At 44.0% G+C, this 16,208-nt stretch overlaps 1 protein-coding gene across 1 annotated transcript in view; it reads right to left on the bottom strand.

Annotated features, from left to right (window-relative positions):
- The window catches only part of LOC116395647 (GDP-mannose 4,6 dehydratase-like), a 34,148-nt gene extending 24,818 nt beyond the window's left edge, over positions 1–9,330 (bottom strand). Inside the window, exons 1-2 of the mRNA XM_031869686.1 lie at positions 5,968–9,330; positions 5,140–5,236 (exon numbers count right to left, since the gene is read on the bottom strand). Of these exons, the coding sequence (XP_031725546.1) occupies positions 5,140–5,236; positions 5,968–6,083 (213 nt within the window). The 5' untranslated portion in view covers positions 6,084–9,330. The remainder of the gene's footprint in view (positions 1–5,139; positions 5,237–5,967) is intronic.
- Between the last annotated feature and the right edge of the window lie 6,878 nt (positions 9,331–16,208).

Genomic DNA, 16,208 nt, shown 5'->3' with positions numbered 1-16,208 from the left:
TGTGAATGCTGCTACTTGACTGTAACAAAGACGAAACTACAGCTCGCTGTTTGTGATACATGGGAACATCTGACAGCGATTCCTCCGAGTCAATCAATTGCCTCCAACTCATGCTTACTGGGGACCGCAGTGATGTCAGCGTGATGATCTTGCGCTGAGGTAGTTGATTAACTGACTGGCGCTTAACTTAAGAAAAACAATATTGAGAATCGATTAATCTTTGGAGTAATTTGTCAAACTTCTTATTTGAAGATGTCACTTTGGGCCCTGGGAAATAATGATGTGCATTTCCTTCTACTTTCAAACTTTTTATTTTTACTCTAAATTGCCCTGATTACGTAAAAAAGATGATGATTAGACAAAAATAAAGATGTAAATGTAACTTTCTTAAAAGAAATGATCAAAACAAGAAGAATGTTATTAGTTTCAGTTGATTTCGTTGCTTTATTATTTTGATCGAAGTCGTGACTATCTGATGAAAGAAACAACGTTTTGGATTCTGGTCTCCACAGAGTGTGTAGGTGGTAGGTGATAAAGGGGGCACCTGTCTGTCTGCTTTTTCTGACAGGAGGATAATCTCGCCTGGAAGGGCATTCCTGTGTTGCCGACCAGCGCTTGCTGCATCACTGTGACTGAGACGCAGACATTAAGTGCAAGAGGGCGATGAGGTGGGCTGAGAAAATGACAGTGGAGGAGTTCTGTGCAACCCTGATAGGACAGAGAGCGATAAAGACAGAGTGAGAGCCAACTTCCCATTCATCACCACTTCTGCTCCTTCTCCTCTGCATGAGAGGTCGGACACAAACCGCAGCGCTGTCACTCAACTCGCAGCAGCTAATCCCCTGCAGCGACACGTGAACTTGGAAGTATGGCAGCAGGGCTGCATTAGCACGGACACGCGCAAGTGTGTGTGTGCACGTAGACACACGCAAATACATGCACATACTGACTGGTGCACAAACATAATCACCGCAGTCCAAAACTAAGTCTATATGAACAATCAGTGCTTCCAAAGCTAACTGGGACAAATTGGGATCTGCAATAAATAATTCAGGTTAAAGTTTAAACAAAAGAAAAGAGAGAAACTTCTGATTCGTGGAGATGATCTGAAATTTCACAAGCTCATAAGTAGTAAACTATAGCGTGGAGATAACGTTGGAATATTCCTTTTACACTTAAGGAGCTCCCCAATTATTTTATCAGTTTCCAAGTCATCGTGAATTATCTTCTGTGGCTCTGGTGGAGCTTCGACAAGTCCAGACAATAAAATAGCCCAGATGATGTCATGGTGATGTCACCAGGGTTATCTGACTTTTCTTGGGAGAATGTTTTTGCGCAATACCTGCATTACAAACCAGGGGCATGATGTTTGAAAGGCATGGATGTTTGCCATGCGGGGACGGTCTAACTAAAATGCCAGATGCTATTTGTCTGAAGACGTCAACAGCAGCAGAAACTAAACGAACTCATTAAAGTACCTGAAGTAGCAAAAGGAAGTGATGTTTGAGTGCAGCTTGAAACTACAGGAGCTAAACCAAAAAGAAATATGATAAACAGTACATGGAGCTGAGTTTACTCGGACTGTCTCAAGTGCTTCACAATGGCCTCAGTGTACGATTTGTAAAGTAGTGCTAGCTAATGGAAGCATGAGTTTCAAGCAGAGAGAGTGGTGACGGAGTTCCAAGGTGAGCCTCAGGGCACCAGAGGTCTCATAATGGGTTGCACCACACATTACTAAAGACCCAATGTCTATAGTATCGATGGTAACAGTTCTAATCGCACCAGGAATGTTGGGAGTTGTAATTTTCACCCTACTTTTGTCTGAGGAGGGGCTCTAAAAAAACCTGCATTACGAAATGTAGTATTCAGCATTTTTGGTGTTTGACCTATCGGGATTAAACACGACAACATGTTGGGCTCTATTGCAACAGATTTGATCCTTCTTTTTTAAATTGAACTCTCGTAAATCCCCCGACTTCATGTACGGTGCAGTACAAAATGACTGCAGTGATCCTATAACTGCACTTAACTTCTTTCTGGCATATGCCGGCAGAACAACTCACGTACGCACACACCCTCAAGCACAAGATAGCTCCACCTCATCTGTTGTGCTGTACTAATTCACGTACCTATATTCAATTTTAGCATTGCTGTAGTTCCAGCCTTGTAAATCTCTCAACAAGTTCTAAACACAACCGTGTGAACCAGACGAAGGAAACCTCCTGAACTCACTAGGAATATCTTTGGCCACGGCACTACATGTCACCTGGCAACCAAAACTAATCACAACATAGCAAAGGCCGTGACACACCTTCGCAAAGATCAGGCAGAGGCCGCTCATCTGAGTCAAACCTCAGTGCTGGCAGAACAGGCTGACAAGTGTGACTGACAGCTCTACAAAGCCAATTCAATGGAAACGAACTGCAGCCATGACAGTTGGAGCAGTTAGCTGTAGCTTTAGAGCAACAGTCATAAAACCCCCGACAGCTTCAAAACCAACATCTTTTGTTTCCGCGTGTTGACGTTCTATAGACAATGGCTGTGGTTTATTTTATTCTCTATTTAATGAGCATGTTTTGCATCCAGGAAACAGCTTCCACAACCACAGCGGTAAAATTCGCGGTCACCTCTGCAGCCTCGAAGGCTTTGTTTCCCAAATAAACACAAGACAAGTGCACGGTTATACTCCAGGAAACACACACACACACACACTCGCACCACATATGAAGCACACCTGCATATTTAACCCCCTCTCGCCCCGCCCGGGTTGCTTGCCCCTGTCCCAAGGGGCTGGGGAGATAAATGAGCTCATGTCAAACACACACACACTGACAGGGATAATGATGAATTACATATATATTAACACACAACCTGAGGACTCACTCTTCTTACGTACAGACACACACATTTTCTTTCACCAACACAGCAAACCAAAACCAAAAAGGTGCGAGTAAGCTGGATACTTCACTCACACACACACACACACACACGCACACACACACACACACACACACACACGCACACGCACGCACGCACGCACGATGACAGGTATTTCCACTTCACGAGAGCCACAATGCTGAGCTGTGAGTCCGGTGCCAGTCACTTCCTGTCTGAAGGGGTCAGAGGTTAAACACTCTTCAGTCTATTTAACCCCTTCTACAGAAATGAAGAGACAGTGAGACAGAGCAGAGAAATCGCCTGCTGTAATTGAACCGTTTCGCTCTCGTTATCCCTGCAATGTTTACCCCGTTCCCTCTGAGCCTCACAGGCAATGCAGTAGAAACTGTTGGTTGTTCCAGCTAATTCACTGAAACCTGGAAAGTGAAGCGCAAACTAACAAAGAATAGATGAAGCGGCTGACGGATAGAAGGAGAGCTTAAAAAAAAACAGATTACAAAAAACAGAAATCAAGAAAACTTTTGCTGGTTCCAGGTTCTCAAATGTGAAATCTGCTTCCGACAGTTGCTTTTCACTGTAAATTCAACATCTTTTGGTTGAGGACTGTTTGATGGACAAAAATAATAAGACGTCACCTCGGGCAGTCAGAACCTGTGATGCCTGATGAAGGTCGATGACAGCGATATTATAGCTCTAACAAACTAAGTGCTGCAGTGAACGTGCAGGAATTATTTCTTTTCTTTTAAACGACTTCATTCTCTTATGCATCTGTCTACCAGGTGTGCTGTGGACAACACTTAGTTTTACCATGTGGAGGAGCAGAATCCTTCAAATCCTTTCAAAGCTGCCTTCACAAATTTCATCGGCTGCTTAAGTCAGTAAGCGGATGTTGCAACTAGTTTCAGCTTTATTAATGGACTGGGTTGCTTGGGTAGCTTGATTAGGTCAGGTAGGCATCAGCACCAAAGAGTGTATTGTCCATTTGTTCTTGTATCACAAAAGCTCTTGTGAAAGACACCAAACGGCTCCTCTGCTGATAAGTCACCATTGGACCAGTGTCTAGAGTAGTTTTCAGTGCAGATTCTTGGTTAAGACCTTGAATGAATGAGCCGACACGCACAAAGAACACAGCCCCAGGTGTGTGACCGGTGCTTCCATTGGCAGTCAGTCAGCAGGGGCCTCCTTGCTAATCCTCCGCCATCACTCAACTGCATCTCAGCTCTAATCTCGCCGGGCCAAAGCTCAGCAGAGGGGAGCTGCTGGCTTTAAACCGAGAACCTGCCAGCTAATCTTCGGCCACAACACCCCGGGGTAACCCTACACCCTCCCCAGGGGAGCAGCCACAATACCCCAGGGCCACAGCGATGAGAGAAAGACCTCCCAAATATCAGAGACACTTCACGCCTTGGGAGAGACGGAGGGATACAATGATGGCTCATTTTTTTGGGGTTTTGGATGCTCACCGCCATTCTAAACTTAAGCACTGGCTGATTAAAAAAAAGACATTACATTTCTTGAGTGCTTTCAAAGCAGCTTCTCATTCCACAGAATTGCCCTCACCGGCTGAGGGATTCAATTCAACACACGCCATCGCTATTAAAGTAGAAATTGTCAAGGTTGCTTGCCTGAATACGAGCCCCCATTCTTCACCAACTGGCAGGATGCAGCCTACATTACTCTTAAAGAGGCGGACTGGCTCGTTTAAAAGCATACAATAAGCAGTCGGGGGGCTGCCAACTGGACCCGTTACAGCTGATAAGTGTATGGTCCCAGACACAATGACCGGCAATCAGATACATGCAGAGAATACATGCAACATTCATGTTAAGGTCAGGTATATGGAACAATATGTGCTACGCTGTTTCATGAATTCTATAGAACTATATAAATGACAGATTATCAGCAGCAGTGAATGTGGTTTGTTGATACGGTCTGCAAGTCTGCCTGATAAACGGCACAGCAAGCAAGAGATCAGAAAGAAACAGAAACAAGTGCTCCAGAGAAAAAGGAAATGTCGGCAATAATAATAATGTGTAACATATGGCTAAAACATGCTAAACCACCAGTATGGTTCTCAAGTTATCAATAATTAAGTGACAAGTTAGCTTTGGCCGAAGTCATGAGGAATAAGTGCTTTGTTTCCTACAAATGAACAAAGGAAAGTATAAAGTGTGAAGATCATGGTGGTCTGGAAGTGAGTGGGCTCACTGGAGTCAAACATTTCTGAAAAATCGGACTTACCACTTCGGTGGGACGGTAGTATTTAGGGTCCACCTTCACATGGACCACTCCCGTCTCCTGGCAACGGCCAATCTCATTCTCATCCTTTCCCTCCCACCTGGAAAGACACACACATTTTACAACACTGTCCCACATCTGCTGCAGGGTTCAGCTTTCCTTTCCTCCATCTCCCTGATTATTTCTTGTGCAGTTTGTTTCTTTAATGTCTCGTGCTGACAAAAAATGCCACCTGTCCAGTTGTTTTTGTTTAAATCAACACAGCAGTCATACACACACACCTTCCCCAACATGCCAATGTCTTCCAGGAGGTGAATGAGAGGTGAGACAGAGGAGGGGACTGAGATGTGGCACTGAACAGGAGATAGAAGTTTTCTAAAATATAGCCTCTTTCAGACATGGACCCTGTTACATTGATGGCTTCACTGATGACCATCCTGCTGGTTTCTCAGTCCACGAAAATACATTTTCTCAATAATTTGTCTATTGATTTCATTGAATATTGAACTCTGGTGCCGATTTCAAACAGGAGGACAATACCAAAGCATACTTTTCTATGTTAGAGGCATTTTGCTGTATATGTTTTGCTGCCTAGCCTCGTCTCATGTGGGTTATTTTACTTACTTTTGAATAAGAAATGATAATTATTCATCATTCATTTATTAAAGCGCTCTTAAGAAGACAAAAACTCTGGATAGAGTATCTCTGTGAGTTCATGCTGTGAACTTTACGTTAATGTGACGGCATTCAAATCAGACTTGTGCTGGAAGCCAAAACATCGATGTAAATGTCTGAAAAAGTACGCGTATACGTGTATCTGTGGGCACTCACACAATGGTCTTCCCCATATGTTGGAAGGCCTTCTCCACAAACTCCCTCACGCTGTGCACCTCCCCCGTCGCGATGACGTAATCCTCCGGCTCCTCCTGCTGCAGCATCAGCCACATAGCCTGAAAGAGACGGAGACAGGACAGGGACAGAGAGGTTAAACCACTGAGCGATCATAAAGACAGTTCGGCGCTCCACACTGGACCCTGCCCAGTTCGGTCCTGACAGACAGGAAGTGAACCTGCGACCTCTGAGCGTTGGCATTCGCGCGTACCTCTGTTCTGACGTCACCGCAGGGGACTCATGGGACAAATACCGTGGGAAAGGAGGACAGAGGGCTCCCCCAGGCCCACTGTGTTGCCGGCACACACAAAGCACACACAGCATGCACCTATGCACGCAAACACAATGCTTTAAAACGACACCAAAAGTTAATAAAAAAAGAGAGGACAAACTTCCAGAAATAAAAGTACAGCAGCATCAAGTTCTGACATGTATTTCTAACTGGCCGGTGCAGGCAGGCAGTATTATCATTAGCCGATATATCCCAGTGAAAGCTGATAGTCTGAATCCCTTAATGGACCCAGCGCTATATTAAACGTCCAGCGAGAGTGCCTGTTCTCGGTCCCATAATATTTATGGTGAACCAGAGCCAGCAGGTCAGAGCTGCTGACCTCTGGCACGTCTAGCCTGATTAGAGGAGACTCGGAGGGGACACAGAGACAGACAGACAGACAGACAGACAGGAAAATGCTCATAACTGCACATGTTTAAAGTGTTACATACAGTAAATGAGGGTATGGTTTTGATTTATTGATTCTGCTGGTAGATTGAAGTTCTTAAATATTTTCTGGTAAACTATTTGAGCTACAAGAACAGCAACAAAGAAACCAACGCGTGTTGAAATCAAAAGCTAGTTTATTTTCCAATGGATTTGTGTTTAAAATGTCAACATATTGTAGCTCCTCAGTGCCTCCCTTTAATATCTCAAACAAGACGAGTCCATAACTCATGATGATCATGAAACTGACAAACAAATCCTGTCGATGGCTCCGTCCTAACGCTTTGGTTGTGACACAGTTACAGCAGTAACTGATATTGGCAACTCCTTAGTGCACGAAAAATGTCGACATAAAGAACCAACATTTTTGTGCATGGTTTTCAGTTTTTAAATACTATAAAGAGGAACGGTTAAATTAAAAATGGATTTAGTGAGCTGACTTGATGAAGAGATGAATGCAAGAGGTGCTTTTCAGTTTGGGTGAACATCAAAACTCCCAAGAAGGTAAGTGACACCTTTCACCAGGAGCTCTGCTCCGGCCTATTGTACATGAGTCCAGCCACTCAGCTGCTGTCTGTTCTCCACAGCAGAAAGGTGGAGAAGGTGTGGAGTTGGTTTCCTCTCCGACTCTACAGAGGTTACTTAAACACTTTGCCTGTCTCGCTCTCAGAGGATCACATCAGCGCAGTTTATGTGCTCTACTTGGTTTTGCATTGAATAGTGTGTGTGTGTGTGTGTTTTCCATGTGTGTGTATGTGTCCCATCCGGCCCCATCAGGATGTTTTATGTGATACAGTTGGACAGAGCAGAGACTGGCTGTCTCCCTCCGCACATTTAGCAGATTATGGGTTCCCTCTGTAGTAGTTGTGTATTGTTGTGCATAGGTGTGTCTTTTGCAGAAACACACAGAAAAAAAATACTAAAAACCAAACTTCCCAGGAGCAATTCATATAAGCTTCAATGTCGCTCACACCACGCACAAAAGAAATGCACGAAACTGATTCTGCAAAGGGTTTATCCACTTGAGAGCATGAATGTATTCATTAAATTGCAATGCAAACTCCCCATTAGATATAGATATTAGAAGTGGTGCAAGAGGAAACGTCAGGCGTCGCCAAAATATTGGCATGAATGCTATGAACGCCATAAATATACACAGCAAATTGAATGCTTGTTTTTGCGTTACCTTTAAGTACTGTATGTACCGATTGTGGTATAGTATAAGCGCATGCCTGCTCTGAGACACGCACACACACACACTAGCAGCAAGGAATGCTCCTCCTCGGGGGGGCGAGGCCATCCTATCTCAGGATCGTTCAGGGTCAGCTGGCCGCTCAACACTGATGGCTCCCCTGAGCATGACCCCTCGCCCTCTGGCCCCTGATGAACACACCAGATTCTCACACTGCTGCATGAGCCAATAATAGCACCTCGGTGTCGGACTGACAGCAGAACAAATTAATCGAAGCATGTTCAATGCATGTTCAATTTTCCACGACCAGAGCTCCATTACAATCTGTGCTCACAATTGTTCCCACATTTTGACATTTCCAATATCATGTACATCCTAGCATGTGCTTCAGAGAAACAAAACCGGGACCCACTCATAGAAAAAAAGGCCTCCATAGCGCTACATGAGTTGTGAAACTGCACAGGGAACCTTTTTCCCCGTGAATGATAAAACAGAGCAGCATTGTAGGACGGTACGTCAGCACTAGTCCCAAAACAATAAATGAATTAGCTGGTTAATGCACTGACAGCATTCAGTTACTTCAAAATGCTTCATTTGAGATGAAAACAAACGAAGCAGAGAGCTAATAGTCACAACTCTGTCGATATATATATATATATCTCTCATTGTAAATGGAATATCTTTTAGTTTTGGATGTTTGGCCAGACGAAACAAGATTTCTTTTGTATTTTGATGGTAACTTTCTAGATACAAGAATTAAAAAAATAAAGAATTCATCAATAATAAAAATAATCACTACTTGCAGCCTGACACATTACAATATTTAAGAAATCATAAAGAATACAGATCATAGATCTAACCTGAGAATTTAATCAGAGGCCGATTCACATCACGCCATTTTAAAATAACCGGACCTTTTCCTTCTCAGTATGAGCAGGATTAATTATCGGTGGAAACGCGAGACATCGACACTGTTACACTGTTTTGATCGTCTTGACTGTCGGATTATTTGAACTGGTAATGGAGCAGGCTCTTTCCCTCTTCCCCGCGGGCCACACTGATGAATGTGTGGCCTGCAGTAAACTGGATGGCTGCGATGACGGGAGTTGGGAACGCAGCTCGGCTTCTCTCGCAGCCAGAGAAAATGTTTACGGCTGGAGCTGAGTGATACGGCCCAATTCTTAACCAGGAAATGTGATAAATAATATGATGGGTACTTTTCTGCTCGTTGTAGTGGGAATAAAGCTCAGTGAAATCATGGGAGACTGTGGTGCATTCTTCTTCTAATAACAGCTAAGGGGAGAGTGCTGGCTCCACTGCGGGTATTCCCACATTTAACTCATCTTTTTCTCACTCCTTTTTCAGGCCACTCTTCCTCCATTTTTCACTTTTAGGCCCCTTTCTCCTTCCTTTCCCCCTCAGATGCCCCTCCTCCCTCCCTGCGTCTCTCTCTCTCTCTCTCTCTCTCTCTCTCTCTCTCTCTCTCTCTCTGGATTGCTCTGCTTCATTAGCTATCTGATAAACAGCTCGGAGGTTCAGCCCTTCACACTGAACCCGCACCTTCCTGTTCACATGGCCACAGGATGACCCCCATCACACACGCCACACTCGACTCCAGCTCAGAGACAGATACTGACCCCTGCAGCCACCCGCGACCCCTTTACCTGAATTATATTTTCTGACACACGAGGGGAAAACCTGGTGACCAAAGTTCAAATGCCGTGTTTTGTTCAGAGACTGCAGAAATAACATGGCTGTATAGAATATCTGTGACATTGTAAGTTTCCGATTGGAATGCTTTTGAAATACATACTTAGCATAACCTCTCTTTGCCATCTTTGTCAGTTTGACAACCGGGGAGCAGAACATTTGGAAACTGGAAACTGTTTAGATCTGGTCAGTTGGTAAAATGTCTGGACTTGTTTAGCTTTGTTGAAATGTCTTCTTTACTTTTTTCGTTGGGCAATATGACGTAATATACCGCTAGAAATTGTTTTGAATGATTGTATTTGCAGGATTTTTACACCAACAAGTATCTTCTCTCAGATACTTAATTAGTCAAAAATACATTCCCGCCTGCATTTGTTATCCAAAACCTTTGAGAACATGTTTTATATCCATTGTAATTATTGTACAAAAATATACATACCATGCTAGAAGATTATCCGTACTGGCCATCTAGTAAAGTTTATTTCATCGTTCAGGACTAAATGCTGTGGTAATATATCCATCTTTCACTTCAGTTTTGTTGTTTGTTGATTTGATTATTAATCTACAAAAATACATCAATCAAAGGGATATGATGATAAAGTGACAACACTCATTTCCAACCATGTTCTCAAAATGTAAAAACCCATAAAACATGTAACACACATTAAGGAATAGAGTCTGAACACAAAATTAGTCAAAAACAGCCTAAAGAATAACAACACATGATAAAATGCCATCAAACCCCATCCCTAGCTGTCATCTGCTGAAACCTGCCGTAACATACCCGTCTATAGCTTTTATATCTCCTGAGTCATTTTCAAAATAAAACATGTTAAACGGCAGTCACAAAAAAAGTAGCAACTCTTCACAAATCAGCGACTTTGAGGCTACATAAAAAACAGTGACTTTAATCCAGTAGAAGTTTTCATGGCTTCAGTATTCAGCTGTGGTGCCACTTCGTTTTTTTTCTCTACCGGTGTATTATATTTAATCTAATCCTTTCCATATGCCCCTGTCGGATAGAGTACAGATAGAGCACAACCAAAGCTACGAGACTGCGGGAAAATCCCTGGGGCAAACCAAAGGCAGTCTGCTGACTCAGAATACTTGTGTATAGGTCACACAGTGCACTCTCACCACTGTGATACCAATGGCTGCAAAACTACTGTTCCAGGCCCTGAACTCTGTGTTGCTTATGCCCAACATCTGCTAATGTGAATGTAACAGAATGTCATACTTTATCAATGCCTGAAGATGAATTCTTCCCACACGCTGCATCTCCGAATAAAAAAAACACATAAGTATGTTCTTGCTTGAAGACAAGGGGGATGTTTCCTGGTATAGAAAATACATCAGGCCACTCTCCAAACCACCATGACTTATCTGGACCTCCTTCCTCTGCAGCCAACTGACCCCCTCCATCCCCCCCCGCTCTGTGTCTCGCCTCCCCCCCAGCGTCCCAGGCTGTTGTAGCCCCCCCCCCCCCGGTCCTCCGTCTCTGGCTGCTTGACTACAGCTGACATGTGGAATGGCTCAAGGTAAACACTTAATAGAGCTGCTATTATGGTCGCAGAAAGCCATCAGCCCCAATCACAGCCTGCTAATGCCATTAACCCCGGGGTTTCACACACACACACACACACACACACACTTTATGACTCACTCACAAACGCAAACATATGACAAATCCCCTTTTACTTTAAACCATAAAAATCCCACTCATGCCAGGATTCATTCACATTCCTGCATAAATAGAAACAAAGTTAAGTAAGTTTAAACTCTATAGAGCATAAATAGATTGGCCACCTTTAATATGTTATCACTTAAAGCCACTTGTGTCCGTCTGATTCATTTCAACAGACATTTGTATTCTCACAGAGCTCAACATGTGCCCTGATGGTTTTGGAGTTTTGGAGAAGCTGCAGGTTCCATGTCTTCCCCACTGCAGACCTCGACCAGAGCCGGCTTTTCCACATCATTAGCAGCTCAAGAGGTACTCAGGACTGTTCCACAACATGCTAGCACAGCTGCCAGACAAGAATAATAAAGCTTGAAAAATAAGAAGAAGAGTGCTCTTATTTTGGCGTGGATCAGAGGGAAGCCTCGAATTGGAGCCGAAGCAGCTCCGGGCCTGCCAGCCCCGACTCATACCACCGATACTGAGATTAATGAGCTGCACTCACGAGCTTGCGATACAAGACATTCATGCATCACGACGCAACGTCACACTCGAGGCTCAAACGCGGCCCCGCTCATGTACGTCACAAGTTGGCGTTATCGGCTGCTCTTTTAGGACCCACATCTATCAAGGCCACTATACTTCCCGGATGCACTGGCAATCATCTGCAGCCATCTTGTACCGAGATTAGGCAAATAGTATTGAAATTACGACTCCAGAATGACATCGGCCCCAGAGCAGATACCGCACTGAGGCCAGATAACCTCCTCCCATTGTAGATGTTTATTTAACATCTAATTTATTTACAATTATAGAAGACCCATTCTCTCCATCGGGCTTTCCATCGACACTCAACTTTTCATACCTGAAAACAATTATGTGGTCCAAAGGGGATGTGCTGTACGTAAAAAAACGTTGGTGTTGCATGTTGGGGTGAACAAGGCAAAATATCGTTTACCAAAATTATGACATATGACATATGACACAGACATTAGGTGGCAGAGAAGTGTGTTTAGACTGAAAGCAGAGATATTTGTGTGTTGTTCACGGTCAAGTTTACCAGTGAAGTGCAGCCGCTGTAATAGTTTCAACTGCTCGTTTCCTTCTGTCTACAATCTGAACTCGTCTATGGTGGTTCATTTCACCTTGTTTGGCTAAACTAAAACACAAAATAAAACAATTGTGCACGGTAACTTATCCGGCGCAATTTGATCTCGGCAAAGACGAATTCAAGCATCGTTGTTTTGAAAAACACGTCACCTAAAATTCTCAATGTGTCACAATTGTGAGCTGCAGTGCAAAAACAGAGCGACGCCGTCTTTCAGCATATTTTGGTCTTTCAACATCATCAGTTTTTGGCCCCGTTGTTGTTCTCATCATGGTTTCGTCCTTTTACGGGATTTAAGTGTTATGTGCACCTCCACAGGGATATGAAAACACAACTTTATTTTTTCTCCTTTATTCAATAGTGCAGCTGAAGAAAGGAAAGAGGGGGGGTGACGTGCAGCAAAAGGGCCGCGGATCGCATTCAAACCCGGGCAGCTGCTGCACCCAAATACAAACATTTTTAAATCCAACCTTTATTTATATGTTAGAATCAGACAACTGTCCGTATTTTTGCAGGGCATTGTCATTTGTGTTTGCATGTAGAATACGTTCGGACAGAAGAGGCGGGACGACCACTGCCTGTATCACACAGACCGTTTACATCCACGGCCGTTTGACGAGAGCGTAGGGAGAGTGTATGGATTTATGTACATGCGAGTGACTGACATCGCATTGTGAGTGTGTCCGTCTGTGTGTTGAACAGCATTCCACAACAGCCCAGGATAATCCCAAACACCGGCTTAGAGAAGAATGGACACGTTTGACAGCTTCCTCTGAAATTCTGCTCTCAAAGGATCCTTTTGTTCTTTGAGTGTTCTTGCTGCGAAACACACACACACACACACACCCCCCCCCCTCAGGGCTCTGACAAGGTGTTCAACATGCTAAATGGTATCTCATAAACCAGGTGATATAAGTTCTCCCTGCCACTCTAAACTGCATATCACATAACTCCACAGCGCTGCCAGCACAACGCCGACACACAATCCACATCGGTACAAACATTTTGACATGGCAGAGCGGGCGGGTCAGGCAGGAGAGGAAGTTTAACAAAAGTATTTTCTGTGGATGGGCACTAAACCTCAATACTATTTGAGAACCGACCAGAATGTGTCCGTATCGGGTATCAAAGTGTTTTTTAAAACTTTTAAACCTTTGATTTGGTATTTCTGGATCTAAATCAGGAAAGGTGTTGAACTTGGGACACCTTTTATTTCCTGACAAAGATTAAAATCATGTTTATATTCACCAAACTAGGTTATTATTTTGGTGTCTGCAGCTAATCGAAGGTCAAAAGCAAAAGTTGTGGATATTTTGCACCCAGATGATTAAAGAGTGGCAGCCTGCAAAACTATACGGCATACATTATGTCGTGCAATTGACGACGTGCAGACGTTTGTTGCCGATGTAAGGATTCAGAAAGTGTCTCTCTGATGATCAGCTGACAATCCCAAATAGCCTGCGGGGTGACTATCTGCAGTGGAAAAAGAAATAGAGAAAAGGACCCGGTAGCAAAAGTGAGGCGAGTGGAGCCGAGCCGAAGCCATGCACTGGAAATGAGGCATCTTTAAAACAACAATACGATATGCGCAGCAGGTCTTTGGATAACGAAAAAAAAAGAAAGCATGACTACTTCATGAAATGTTGCATTAAACAGTATTTCCTGTGAACACTCCCCGCGATCGCCCGTAACAACATAACAACACAAAAGTCACATGCTTCTCAAATTGGGCCTGCAGGGACATTCAGTCTGAGGCTCAGTGACTAAGTCCTGCCGTCCATTATAAACCCAGTCCGTAAAAACAACAATAAAGTGAATCTCAGTTAAGCGCAGTGAAGGCCAGCACCCTTTCAACAGGCAGTCAGAGGGGGCCACATAGCAAGTGAATTAAAAAGCACTGAAATGGAGATTGGTGGGCTGACATTCCAGGAGTTCCTGAGTGGAGAGTTTCATCGCATGAGTTTTTCTTTTCCAACTTATTTTATGTGACTTCACTCAGTTATGTTTGTCTCTTTTCTCATATAAGGACAAGGCGTTTTGTTCATTTCTGTGTCCGCCTGCATCCCACAATCCCTGATGGTCTTGAAGTGAGTCAGTAAAGGGCAGGGGTGAATTTGGCAGAACCGTGAGCCAGGCCAGACCGGGACAAATTGGGCTAGAGCAGGCCCGGACCAAACCAAACCAGACCAACTCAGGGTATAGACCGGGTCCTATCGGCCCAAACAAGACTGCTTTTCCAACTCTACTCTGCGTAAATACGTAAGTAAGACCCTCAATCATTCAATTGCGGTGTACATTTACACACAGACATTGATTCACACACACGCGGAGTGACATGCTAGTATGCACTGCTAACTTTCCCAGGCTCCACCTCAGGGAGCACACATCATCCAAATGGCTGCTATGGAGCTGTGATTTTTAGCAGAACAGCTTTTTTTTTTCTTCCCGTTACTGAGCCCACTATTTTTAGAGATGGCTGAAATTATTAAACCCCCTCCCCCCTTCACCCTCCTCCTCCTCTCTCCACTCATTCCCGCTCTCCTCTCTCCTGTTGTGTTTTGACCAAAAAAGTCACAGACTGCAGCGTGTTTCCTCGTCAGACAGACTGTCTGGACGTCGAGTCGAAGACAGACAAGGCTATATTTACGGTCTGACTTCATCCCGAAAGGACATACGCACACAGAGACACATGCTGCTGTAGCATGGTCGGGGGTTGACGCACAGATGACCGCAGCTCCGCCGCCGTCTCTTTCACTCTGACCATGTTGTGCTGGCCGAGCCTCACGGCAGTGGTTGACCTCAGAGGATGCTCTACAGCACCGTTACCCCCGAAGAGGTCGCAACGTCTGACAGACGAGGGAGATCGCAATCACTCACAGCGAGTCCAAAAAGCATTTTATTCACACACAGGGCTGCTTCTGGTGGGCCCACACGGTATGGTGAATCTGGACTGTGTCCAAGGGAAGGATGACTTAAAAGGGCTTTTACTCACAAGATGACACAATACCTCCCATCAGCCTAACTTAACGTAGCGTTCAGCAAGGCTCATTATTAACAGAGGTTTTGTTTAATCTATAAACAAACACAAACATTATGACAATTTCTGGTTTTAGTTACAGGCTGGAACCATGTCTTGGCAGCTAGGAGCAGCAGCTTTCCACACAGGGTGGTTGCCAGGTCTGGCACCAGCATATCTGTACAGAGAGCTACACCAAAGGCTATGTTCCCCAACCGGATCCTCCCAGCTGGGCGGACATATGAATTCTTATTTGTTAATTACTCTATAGCTGAACTAAAAAACATGTTATTAACTTCTGATTTAGCTACAGATGCATTAAAGCGCTTACGGTATATACTTATCACACTTCACATGTGGGACCTTTAACACCTCACTTGGTTCTGTCACTCAAATAAATCCTAGCATAACGCTGCCCGACTCCAACCTGAGCAGAGGACTGTGTGGGTGCACGGGGCCAAGTTATCGTACACACCAAGCTCTATCCTCAAAGCTCGAAAATCAGATTTTTTTTTTATCGTACATGTTTAGGGAATTAGTAAAACAAACAGAAAAGATGCACTCATTGGAACTTCTGTCAACAGCAGAAAATCTCTCCGCCTGTTTGCATTGGACCGTAAAAACTGAGCTTTGTTAGCACAGCACAAAGTCTTTAAACTGTTGTTTATGAATAAACCTCAAACACGGAGGTTTTAGTCTGAGAGAATAAATAAAGGAAAATAAACTATACTGACTTTGGTTTCTTTTCATTCAAATACT

Source organism: Anarrhichthys ocellatus, unplaced genomic scaffold, assembly GCF_004355925.1.
Source record: "Anarrhichthys ocellatus isolate YVR2014 unplaced genomic scaffold, GSC_Weel_1.0 scaffold48, whole genome shotgun sequence".
In the NCBI taxonomy this organism is placed as follows: Eukaryota; Metazoa; Chordata; class Actinopteri; order Perciformes; family Anarhichadidae; genus Anarrhichthys; species Anarrhichthys ocellatus.
The sequence above is the reverse complement of the archived record's forward strand: the minus strand, read 5'-3'. Positions and strand labels throughout refer to the sequence as shown.